The sequence below is a fragment of the Hyperolius riggenbachi genome, chromosome 2 (genome assembly GCF_040937935.1).
Source record: "Hyperolius riggenbachi isolate aHypRig1 chromosome 2, aHypRig1.pri, whole genome shotgun sequence".
Lineage (NCBI taxonomy): Eukaryota > Metazoa > Chordata > Amphibia > Anura > Hyperoliidae > Hyperolius > Hyperolius riggenbachi.
In genome coordinates, this window is record NC_090647.1 from 120,412,706 (window position 1) to 120,425,750 (window position 13,045).

At 44.1% G+C, this 13,045-nt stretch overlaps 1 protein-coding gene across 1 annotated transcript in view; it reads right to left on the reverse strand.

Moving 5' to 3' along the window:
* The window catches only part of PPP1R1A (protein phosphatase 1 regulatory inhibitor subunit 1A), a 263,501-nt gene extending 251,797 nt beyond the window's left edge, over positions 1-11,704 (reverse strand). Inside the window, exon 1 of the mRNA XM_068265113.1 lies at positions 11,510-11,704. Coding sequence (XP_068121214.1) covers positions 11,510-11,590 — 81 coding nt within the window. The 5' untranslated portion in view covers positions 11,591-11,704. The remainder of the gene's footprint in view (positions 1-11,509) is intronic.
* Between the last annotated feature and the right edge of the window lie 1,341 nt (positions 11,705-13,045).

The window sequence follows — 13,045 nt, forward strand, 5'->3', positions numbered from 1 at the left end:
TTGGCCCTGAAGCTGTTGAGGAACTACAAGTCCCACAATGCATTGCAGGAGTCTGACAGCCACAGTCATGACTCATAAAGGCAAATGCATTGTGGGATTTGTAGTTCCTTAACAGCTGGAGGGCCAAGTTTGCCCATGCCTGTTCTAGATCCATGCCCTCGGTCCACAGCTGCCCCTTCCCCCGTTGAAGTTATCTGGCCAAGTAGTCAAATACACCTTCAGGAGTTCTCAGTGGGCTTCAGTAGCACTTGTGTCCCAGAGTGTTGCCAAAGACGGGAGGCTCTGTACTGTGCATCCACAAGCACACACTCATGCATGAGTAGTATGGAGCCGCATGTATTCAGAGGAAATTGGGGACACGAGTGCTTCAGAGGTGTCTGAGGATTCCCAAAGCCATGGCATTTTAACAGGGAACAGCTATGGACCGAGGGCAAAGAGATAATTATTGCCCAGCACTGTGTAATATGTTAGAGTTATATAAATACAATAAATAATTATAATAAAAGAGATGACTAGAAAGGCCCCATGAGGTCCAGAGCTTTCCCTCTACATAGGACAGTATTGAACTTTTTTTTCCAGGTCACTTCACAGTTGTTTTACATTTGCACAAAAATTGTGGCCTGATCCCTATGGCCACAGGTCCGGCATGAACATTATGCACATAGCTCCCAACTGTCCCTGTTTTGGAGGGACAGTCCCTCTTTGGGAAGTAAATCCCTCTGTCCCTCACAGGTACCTAAATAATGGGTAACAGTGAGAGGCAGGCTCGTACTGAGCCACCAAAGTACCGATTTTTTCCATCGTGGGCCCCGGCCGCCCTGCCTCCTGGGGACCCCAGTGCTGAAAAGGAGGGGGTACAGCGCAGGAAGGGGGGAAAGTGGGCACAGAGTGGTGGGGAGGGGGGGGAGCCTCCCCCGTTTCCCTCACCTAGGCCCCCCTTCTGCGCCCCTTCCCTCCAGAATTGCAGCCAGCCAGCGGAACGGCTTACCGAGAGCGATAGCTCTGCGTGCCACTGGTCTGGTCTTCTGCACTGACACTGTCCAATCACGCTCTCGCAGTACTTCCTGTGAGAGCGTGATTGGACAGTGCAGTGCAGAAGACCAGACCAGCAGCAGCACGCAGAGCTTTCTGATTCTCCCGGTGAGTGATTCCTGCTCGCTGTCGCTGCTGGCTGCAATTTTGGAGGGGGAGCATGGAAGGGGGGGCCCTAGGTGAGGGAGGGGGGAGTCTTTCCCCCTCCCCGCCGCTCTGTGCCCACTGCCCCCTCTTCCATCATGGGGGCCCCCACTAATTGGTGACCTTCCTACCTAAACTGGGGACACCTAGACCTGGGTATATCTATACTGGGGACACCTAAACTGGGAAATCTGCCGGCTGCCACCAATCTGATTGCATTTTATGGGGATATCTGCTGCCAATCTGATTGCATTTTGTAGGGATATCTGCTGCCAATCTGATTGCATTTTGTGGGGATATCTGCTGCCAACTTGATTGCATTTTGTGGGGAAATCTGATTGCATTTTGTGGGGAAATCTGCCGCCAATCTGATTGCATTTTGTGGGGATATCTTCTGTCAATCTGATTGCATTTTGTGGGAAAATCTGCCGCCAATCTGATTGCATTTTGTGTGTAATTCTGCCGCTAATCTTATTGCATTTTGTGGGGATATCTGCTGCCAATCTGATTGCATTTTTTGGGGATATCTGCTGCCAATCTGATTGCATTTTGTGGGGGATGTATGCCGCCAATCTAATTGCATTTTGCGGGGATATATTCTGCCAATCTGATTGCATTTTGTGGGGAAATCTGCCGCCAATCTGATTGCATTTTGTGGGGATATCTGCTGCCAATCTGATTGCAATTTGTGGGGAAATCTGCCACCAATCTGATTGCATTTTGCGGGGATATATTCTGCCAATCTGATTGCATTTTGTGGAGATATCTGCTGCCAATCTGATTGCATTTTGTGGGGAAATCTGACGCCAATCTGATTGCATTTTGTGGGGATATCTGCTGCCAATTTGATTGCATTTTGTCGGAAAATCTGCTGCCATTTGACTACGTGATGAATTATCATGAGGCATGTAACTACTTGATTATTTTATCTAAAATGTATCTGGTCGGACCTAATCTCTGTGAATAACACAGCTACTTATTATTATTTTTTTTTTAAGTCTGCCCATGACCCATCATGACCACGCCCATGTTCCAGTGCATGGTAACACCCATTTATTTTTGCTGCTGTGGACATATCCCTATTGGAGACTGTCCTCAGAAGTGCTCACAATCTATTCCCTACCATAAAATCATGCAAAATTTCATGTGTATGTGAGCCCAAAATGAGGGGGGGGGGGGGGGCAGGCTGAAACTTTCTTGGTGGGCCCTTAGTGTCCCTGTCCGACCCTGGTGAGAGGTTTGTAGAGTGGTGAGAGACAAGGGTAGAGGCATGGGAAAGATAAGTTGCAGATAACCGCTTTAGCATTGATGGTATTTGCAGGGACAAATTTCTGCAAAGCCCACATAGGACACAGACTACGGATGTTGGCACACAAGAAGAAGTCAGCCTTCAGGCAGCAAATCAAAAAGCAAGGCAGGACATGGCGGCTGCATATGCAAAACTGGAGCGTGGGCCTAGGTCTGTATGTAGAAGAGAAGAATGCTGTACATGGAGGGTACACATGGGAGAAGAGGTTGCACTTGTAATTGGATGCTGCACACAAATGGGAGAGGATGCTACTTCACAATGGGCTGTGTGTGTGTGTGTGTGTCTGTCTGTCTGTCTGTCCCACAATACAGTTGGCCTAGGCACAAAAAAGCATGAAAGGACCACAATCGTGAAAAAATAGGCAGTTAAAATCTGACAGAACCGACAAGTTTTTGGGCCAGTCCATCTCCTCATGGGAATTCTCAGGGTTTTCTTTGTTTTCAACAGCATTTCCTGAACAGCAGTTGCAAATTCAATCCCCCATGAGGAGATGGACTGGCCCAAAACCTGCGGTTCTGTCAGATTTTAACTGCCTACTTTTTTTTGCAATAGTAGTCCTTTAACCTCTTCAGGACTGCAGTGCTAGTGACCAGGCCATTTTTAGTGAAATGTGCCACTGCAGCTTTAAGACTAAGATGCAGATCCGCACAACACAGCACACCAGTGATTTTCCCCCCTCCCCCCTTTTCTCCCCACCAACAGAGCTCTCTGTTGGTGGGGTCTGATGGCTCCCCCCATGTTTATTTTATTTTTAATCAATGTTATTGTTTTTTTTTTTTTTTTTTTTTTTTAAACCCTGTTTCTTTAAATTCCCTCCCTTCCTCCCTCCCTCCAGCCAGCCAGCCAGCCAGCCAGCCAGCCAGCCAATTATGGCGATCGGCTGTCATAGGCTTCTGCCTATGAGAGCCGATCGCTCTCTTGTCCCCCAGGGGACAGCCGTGTCACACGGCTGTCCCCAGTGCAGCGCTGCTGCTGATCGCAGCGCTGCACAGAGTAAATAGACGGCGTGATCGCCGTCTAACAGTCTCCCGAGCGGCAATAGCCGCTCGGAGACTGAAGGCGGTGCGGAGCTCTGCCCCCCAAGCAGGAGATGCGCGCGCAGCCTGCACGCGATCTCCTGCAAAACAGAGCCCCAGGACTTGACGCCAATTGGCGTTAGGCAGTCCTGGGGCTCCCGCCGCGGCCACGCCCATCGGTGTGACGCAGTTGCCAAGAGGTTAAACCGTACCTCTGGTATAAAACAAAACCCACACTATAATTTCCAAAGGAGCCTGTTTATCTCACTCACCAGTAATTGCACACTGCCAGCACAGGTAGCCGACATTGTAACTAGTAGCTATAAAAACTGACCACTTGTGCCATAAAATCCAGGTTTTGTTGGTTAGCCACACCCACTTTCTTAAGAACTGCTATGACAGTTTTCTGCCTTTGCAAAGGCTGCTAAGAGGTTGTGTCCAAGCATGTGACTAAACTTGTTAGATTTGTGTCAGAAACTCCTGATCTGTATGCTTGTTCAGGGTCTATGGCTAAAAAGTAGTAGAGGAAGAGGATCAGCGGGACAGCCAGACAACTGGTATTGTTTAAAAGGAAATAAGTGGCATTCTGGCTCTTTTTCACTTTGGACTTTACAACGGAGGTCGAATTTAATAGGCAAATTGTGTCTGAATGTAGGTAAAAAAGAGGACACTGTAAAGAGGTAAAGAGGAAACATATGTAATCAATAGACACATGGGGGACATCTCTGAAAAGGATGAATGGGGAGGATAAGGGAAGACGAAAACAATGCATTTTAACTGCAGTACAGGGCAATTAGCGAAAATAATGTAATACATTTACAGGATCACTTTTCCTGTAAAACATAGAAGCACACTATATGGCAAACTACAAATTGCAGAACGCTTACATTTGGCACGATTGTAACTATACAATGACAATAAGAGGGGTTAATTGTATCATGTTCAATGTAAAAGGCTGCTGTAAAATCAGAAATGCACAGGCTTTCCTGGAATAAAAGGCAAATTCTATAAAAGTGCATAATCAGGCAATATAGAGTGGGGGATGAAATGTATGTTATTTCAGGAATGTCATTATTGAACGTACAGTGCTGACTAATAAAGTTGGCACAGTATAAATTACAGATAATAACTGTACTCTGCAGCCTATGAATGGCCAAATGGAAGTGCTATAATTACAGGGGGCATTGTTATGTGAAAAAACAAGTGACAGAGTAATACGTACACAATTATTGCTGCATGCAGCGCCTCTTTGGATATGGTACAGGCTCTATTATGCCTCAGAGAAGTATTGCTCCCCTCATAAACTCCACATTGTTTATGTTATTTGAACTGAAGCCCATTAATGAGTGAGGTAAGACCTCTAGAAACACCGCTAATCACTTATTTGCAAGCAGAGATGGAACACTGGCAAGTTACCTGAAGGAAAACTTTTTGGGTAAAATGCCAGTTTATGCATAATTAAAATACAGGCAATTATAAAAGGCTCACAACAGAAATGAGTCTGTCGGAGATTTAATCTCGGATATATCTTCATAATGATTTATGCTTGTTTCCTTACTCCTTTTATGAGCCTTGCCAAAATGCCTTCAGCAAATTAAATAGGTGAATATTAATGAGCAAGAAGCTTGTACATTAATAAGGGTCAAAGAGCCCTTAATATAAAGCTCTGTGGACTGTGTTAGGGCTCCAAGGATCTTTGGGTGTTGGCGGTAGTAGCTCATTAGGTCTCCTCCCCCCTCCATCGGTAAAACTGTCAAGGCCATTTTTATCCAAAGTGTCTCGAAAGCTCTGTGGCCATCCCCACCTGCGTTGGCATGACCTGTCCCCAGCTTGGCACCCATCCTATTAGGCTGAGCCAGGGGCGGGACAAGGAGAAAGAGCTAGGGGTGACCACAGAATTTGGAACACTTTAGAGAAAAAAAGCCATGGCAGTTTTACCGATGGAGGGGGGCGGAATTTTCAGATTTATGGGCAAGTTACTGCTGCTGACACCCGCCGATCCTTGCAGCTCTAACACAGAGCTTTACATTAACTCTAATTAAAATTACAAACTAGGTACTCTTTAAGCAGAAATGATACTTAAAAATGTTTGTTTGTTTTATTGAAGGATAAGGGTTGCACAACAAAAAGTAGAAACCAGTCTCTCCTGATCTTGCAAATCAATTGGGGGGGGGGGGGGGGGGGGGTGGAGTTTAAGGCAGGTTCAAAGAAAACTGAAGTAGTTGCTCAGAACATACAGTCAAAACCATTGTCTCATTTACAGCACACCTGAACTGAAAACAGACTTATAGAAAAATGTATTTGTAGTAGCACTGGTTATTAGAACTTGCCAGCAGTCTCATATTTTTATTCTTAGCTTAAGAGCTGCAATGCTAATGTAAGGTTTAAAGAGCAGCCATGACCGTGATGGTAGAATGAGGTTCAATCAGCTCAAGCACAGAGAATAGAATTACCATTTGAACTTTAGTTTTCAGCCCTATGATCTTATCAGGAGTCTTTATTCAGACAGATAAAAGTGTGTTGCCTTCTATTTGCTTTTCAGGGGAGGTGTGCTGCATTCAACTTATATGTGCAATTTATATAAATAAAGCACTGGTCTATTAACTCTTGCACGGAAAAAAAACGGACTCACAACAGCTGTGGGTGCCAAATCCCCAGTGCCCAAGTTATTCAGTCGGCACCGCCATAGCCTCAAATTACATTGTGGCCTATGGCAGCACTTAGTTTACCATATGGGCTGTGTGCCCAATTTACGATACCTGCCTTGCTCGGCATAAGCCTTATTTATCAGGTAGCAATACTATACCACCTTACTGCAAGATGGGAAGGCAGTGACTACAGGGTTCCTTATTACTGGAAATGTAAGTCAAGCTTATCAAATCTGCCAGAAATTCAATGAACTGCATGGCCACCAAACTCAGGAGTCGGGATCAGGTACGGCATACCATACAAAGAATCATTCTCTGTTTACTCTGACTCTGTGAAATGCTTACGACCTACAACATTCTTTTTTAGTTGTTGACAGCAAACAGAAAATAAATTCCTCTTTAGCCTGATCCAAAAATAGGCAAACACAGGTTTTCTGGGCTGATAATTCTGTAGTAAACAACCTCAAGTATGCCCCTCATAACGTTAATTATTTATTTAACTCGTCAATGCTTAATTGCTGCTGGGCACTTTTTTTCATACTAGACTGCAGTTCGGCTTTGCGCTGAGCTGGAGTGTTTTGTAGATTCATGTGTGCTGCTGTAGTGAGATTAGTGTACAGAAGAAGTAGTCCACATTTAAGAGCTTCATTACAGGCAATTTCAGCTCAGCCGTCTGAAAGCACAGTAGGGATGCTTTGTCAAGACCAGCGGAGCAAAGCTGGAGCAACTGTCTAGAACAACCAATCCAATTTCCCCCCGTTCAATGAGGCAAGGAATCCGAAGGGTTCTACTGGGCAGCTTACTTGCGCAAGTTTTCTTTGCACCTTTTTTTTTTAAATAAATCAGCTTCACTGACTCAAAAGTCAACTCTAATTTTAACCTAAGTGTGAACCTGCTCATGACATGCATGACAACTGGTTCATGGGTGCAGGTGAGACAGTGGTGTGAGGATGAGAGCATCTGTCACCTGTTCTCTGTACACTCACACCTGGTCACACCTGTGTCACTGTAGACTCATCACATTCACAACTGCAAACTGAGATTCTGTCTAAATAGACTGTAAAGAATAAAGGTGGTCGATCGACCATCCGATTCAATAATTATTATCGAATCAGATGAAAATCGATGCCGCCAAGAGCATGCATAATTGACAATGCGACCAATTTTGGGCTGAAATTGGTCACATGCTTTGAGTGGACATGCTGCAAGATGTTGGGTCATCGGAGTCAACCAGATGGGCGGTGGTAGTGGCGAGAAATATCAAGGCGAGCTACGAATGCAACAAAACCCCCGGCGATGCCCACCTAGTGTAGACATGTGCCAACCCCGTGTGTGCCTTTATACCCTACCTGTCCTGTGTCACTCATCCGTCTTCAGAATCCGCCGTTCTTCCATTAGTAGTGATATACATGCCGCCGGCGTAGCGCGTGCATAGCACTAACTGAAGAGTAGGGGATTCTGAGCTGGATGGACCCTGCATGGTGGGTGACACAGGACAGGTAATATATAAATGCACATACTGGGGGGGCACATGTATTTACTAGGGGGGCAGTGGCAAGGCAGCAGAAGCAGCAGACTCGGGTGATTCCCGAGATATTTAATTCTGAAATTGATCGGGAATCAGCTTGTGGTGTATGGGCAGGGCAGCTGACAGATCTCTCTCTAATCAGATTCGATCAGAGAGAGATTTGTCTCTTGGTCATATCTGCCTATCATCACTAGATGAATAAGTACCTTAAAGGGAAGGTCCAGGAAGAATAGAAATAAAAAATCTACTTACCTGGGGCTTTCTCCAGCCCCTGGCAGCCGTCCTGTCCCCTCGCCGCTGCTCCAGTGGCTCCCAGTACCCCCCTGTGCAGATGCAAACCTTGCCAGGTCAGCATCTGCTTGGGCTCCAGTGTGTGGCTCACTGAGTCGCACTGACGTCTGCGCAGTACAGTGCAGATGACGTCAGCGCGACTCTGAGAGACGCTGGTACAGCCACAGTGGAAATCTTGCACCGGAGTGGACCCTGAACCCCCAGCGTGGAGCAGAGCTGCGGCAAGGGCACAGGACGGCTGGCAGGGGCTGGAGGTAGCCCCAGGTAAGTGGATTTTTTTTATTTTTAACCTCCTCAGATGTGTCCTTAAAAGGTTGAAATGTTTACATACTTGGCCAGTATGACAGCTAAGAAATTTACACTCATCTTATAAATCCCAGTAGAGACACTGTATGTCCAGAGCTGTAAGGGGGCCCAAACTACTACTTCACTCCCTCTGATAAGGGGGTCCATCCTTTAGATCAGTTGTTCTTGTGTCTATACTTGTTATGGGTGTGAAGACTACAATGTCCACACTTGTTTTATGACCCTTGCAAGATGGGCCCCCAGGCAGTAGGAGGGTCACAAGGGGTAGGCAAAGGAAAAGGTGTGATCTTTGGGGGGCCCTATGAAAGCTTTGCTGGCAGGCCCCGTCATTTATAGTTAGGCCCCTGCGACCCATGTTGCCTAGGTAACACAAGCATTGCTAGGGTTACTTTAATGATGCTTGTGCTACCTAGGTAACATAGGACACAGTAATTTAGCAATGCATGTTACCTTGTCAATGCAAGTAATGACAAAACTGCTCTGACCTGATATTTCTAAAGGAGCAAAGGCAGCAATTGTTAATCAGGATAAAACATGGATATAAACAGTGTACAGAAGCACAGTGATGGACAGAAAACATTGTTCATGGGCCAAATGTGCTTGACACCAAATCTGTCTTCTCTCCTTTGCTTGACACCAAATCTATCTTCTCTCCTTCCCTAGCTGCAGCTAATGGGCGGGTTAAGGTGTGATCAGGTGGCACAGAAAATTAGGATGAACAGTAGATGCCAGACTACATTTCCAACAGTCCTAGCATGGGAATATGCATGGGACCTGCAGTCACAGTAAGTAGACATGAAGACTCTAAGGGCTTGCTCACACTAAGCAATTGCGATTTATGATGTGAACAAGGCCTAACTCTGGCTATAGAAAGCTAACAGGTTCAAGAGCTCTGTTCATATAGAGAAGCTAATTTCCATAGTTGAGGGGTAAGGAGCAGTAGGCGAATCCTCCAAGAGACAAATGACACATAGACAATCAGCAGCACGGCACCATTAAAAGGCATGAAATGTGGATGAGATATGTAATAACAAAAAGATACAGAACCAGCCAAGCAAGGATGGTACAAGGCACGTGGAGAAGATCTGTCTCCACTGGATATTGTGGTATGTTCTGAAGGTATAGCTCAGTCCTCAAGGGCCAAGGTCCACATTTTTGGCACCTGCGAAATGTGTGTGAATAAGTCAATCCTATTTTTCTCTAATGATTATCTTTTATTGATGATTAAGGACCAGTAGGTCTGAAACATGTTAGCTATAGATGCGTGATTGGTGTTTTGGATATGTCCATAATAAAGGATCATTTTAGGACATGTGCGGATCCTTTCCTTTTGCTACTATCTTTTATTGAAGTAAGCCAAGCCACATAGTAAACTGAGTTTAAAGTTGTTATACTTTTTGGGGTGTCTTCTCTCTCCTCCATTTAATTAACTTACGCTAATAAAAAAAATATTTATTTAATTTTATCTTCGAGTTTAGTTTGGTCTTAAGAAAACATCTAATTTCATAACCAAGTGCAGACACAAGCTCTTATTAACCATTGGTTCTGACCAGTCAGGGCAAGGCCTGCTCTGATTGGGAAGAAGCAGTGACCAATCAACACTTTTTCTGTCAGTACGCCAAACATCAGTGCAACCAATAAAAAGTTGCTTTAATTATATGGAAGCCCATTGTCTGTGCAAATAGCAACACAGAAGTAATTCACTATTTGCATACCAAAATACATTTTGCTTAACCACTTCCGCCCACAGGCCATTGTACCCTTACGGCCAAGAGCCATTTTCACCTGTCAGTGCTCCTCCCATTCATTTGGCCATAACTTTATCACTGCTTCTCACACCTAAATAATCTATATATTGTGTTTTTTCACCACAAATTGGGATTTTTGTGGGCGATACTTGCTTTCAGTAATTACTTTATTTTCTATGTATTTTATAGGGAAAATAGAAAAAAAAGATAAACACACTATTTCTAGAATTCAATCCCCTAGTTTTAAAATAAGCAATGCCACTATAAATAAAACCCACCCATTTTATTTGCCACTAGTCACAGCTATCACAAATGTTGTTCCTCGTACAATGTATGGCGACAATATATTATTTGGAAATAAAGGCGTACAGTAAACCATACTTTACATTGACTGCATTTGAACAACTTTATTGTTTTTAAATGCGGACATGTTGTGCAGTTTGTCATTTAGCTGGCAGTCATAGTATTTAAGTGAGTTGGTTGTTTAGTTGGTTGGCGTGTATGTGCAGACTTGTCAGCTAAACAACTTGTTGTGCGTTTGGCCATTTTGTATGGTTGGTTGTGTTTTAAGTTGGACGTGTGTATGAGCGTTTACTGTATGTGAAGCAACATGCAGGTAACGCACGGTTTTCCCGATCCGTTGGCGTTCCTGCTGTCACAGTGCACCTGGCCTCAATCTACAGTCACTTCTACTGAAAGTGCAAATTATTAAAAAAAAATATATATATATATATAGAAAGAGAGAGAGAGAGACAGAGAGGGAGAGTGTAGGTATATATATATATATATATATATAGTGCGCACAGATTTACAGCCTCCAGCAGAAATGAAACGAGTTTGCTCATACTGCTTACACAGACAATTACCAGAGACTCCCAAAAGTACCATCAAATCAAAGCAATCAATGCAATCAGGATTTCATTGTGTCTTAAACTTTCCCCATCAATCATATGCATGCAGGTAGAGAGTGCCTATTCTTGTCCATGCGGTCCATCTATATCAGTGACAGAGGCAGTACTGTATGTGATTTATTATAATGTATAGGTGTCCATCAGATGGTTACAGAATAGCTGTGGCACTCCCATCTGACAAGGCAGAGTACACAGATGCACATAGCGTACCATGGCAGCACAGCAGTATTTAATTACAGTTTGGAGCTTGCATGTGACCTTTTTTCAGTGATACTCCCTCAGTCCCCGGCTATATACAGCTTCTGCTTATCTCCCATCCACCTTCTTCTCCATTCCTCTTCACACTTCTGTTCTTTTATCACACTCTCTAGCCTTCTCCTTCTCTCTGAGATGAGAAGCTTCCTGCATGTTCTACTCTTCTTCACTTGAAACCTCACTTGCACTATGCATGTTTTATCTTTAATCCCAGCTTCTGTCTTTTTCAGTGTGATCCTCTCTGTCTTTCCCTCTATGTATGCCTGCACTTATCTTCTCTCTCTCCTACCTACACAGAACAATGCTCGGTCCCTGCCTTACCTGCTCTGCTGCCTCAGGGTCCAGATGTGGTTCCAGCAGTGGGACAGTGAATTGGATCTTCCTGGGACTGTTGGGGTCCATCCTGTGTGTTGGAGCTCAGGGTTAGCGCACTCTCTGCAGGGATATGTTGCTGCTCAGTCTCTGCTTTCTGAGGTTGCAAGGATTTTGCCAGCCCTTATCTCCTCCTGTCTTTACTCTGTGAGCACAGCGGAGGATTGGCTGAACCTAAGCAGCCCCTATTCCCCCTGCCCTCCCCTCCCTCTCTGTACACAGCCTCCTGTCATACACAAGACACACACATGCAGGAAAGTACGTGTGTAAATATTCAGGATTCACTATAGGCTTCCGTTATCTGCTTCATAAACACAATGCATAAATATTTAGATGCCTCCAGTGGAAAAATAGGTTCTTCAGATTCTTTGTGCAATCAGGAGCTCACATTAAGGAGCACACATAAAACCAGGAGCACACATTTACTGAAGGTCTAGTGTCTTCTGCCAATTCAAGCCTGTTTTTCTGGAGTCATCAGTTTACTTTTGTGGAAATGATTATGGTGGGGCATATTTATAAACACGTCAATAGCCCTGATCACCAGAAATACACATCACTTTTGCAGAACATGGCATTCACACTGGACGATTTGCAGGGTTTTACTGGCAATTGCCAGCGGTCGCTAGCGCTTTGAAAAGCACTAGTGCAATTAAAAGCAATCACCAGCAAGTCGCAATTTGCAGTAAACAAAAACGTGGTGCATGCAGCATTTTTTCACTATTTTAGAGCAATCGCATTGAAATGTTAAAAAAGCGAAACGTGATCTCTCAAAAGTCACAAAATTGTCCAGTACAAGATACGCAAAAAATTCAAAAAAAAAATCCCTGTCGCAAAATGGTAACGGTTTGCAATCCCCAGTGTGAATGGGCCCTAAGGGCTGTGACCCAGTAGAAAGCGTGAAATCGCAATGGCTGAGCACTTTTTCTTAGCGAGTTTTTAACAGTGTTTCAATAAAGTAATTTATGGCTGTTTTTAAGCGATTTTGAATTTAACCACTTCACCACTGAGGGGTTTTACCCCTTGAGCACCAGAGCAATTTTCCCCTTTCAGCGCTCCTTCCATTCATTCGTCTATAACTTTATTATTACTTATCACAATGAAATGAACTATATCTTGTTTTTTCCGCCACTAATTAGGCTTTCTTTAGGTGGGACATTATGCCAAGAATTATTTTATTCTAAATATGTTTTAATGGGAAAATAGGAAAAATGTGGGAAAAAATTCATTATTTTTCAGTTTTCGGCCATTATAGTTTTAAATAATGCATGCCACTGTAATTAAAACCCATGAAATGTATTTGCTCATTTGTCCCGGTTATAAAACCGTTTAAATTATGTCCCTATCACAATGTTTGGCGCCAATATTTTATTTGGAAATCAAGGTGCATTTTTTTCAGTTTTGCGTCCATCCCTAATTACAAGCCCATAGTTTATAAAGTAACAGTGTTGTACCCTTCTGACATAAATATTTAAAAAGTTCAGTCCC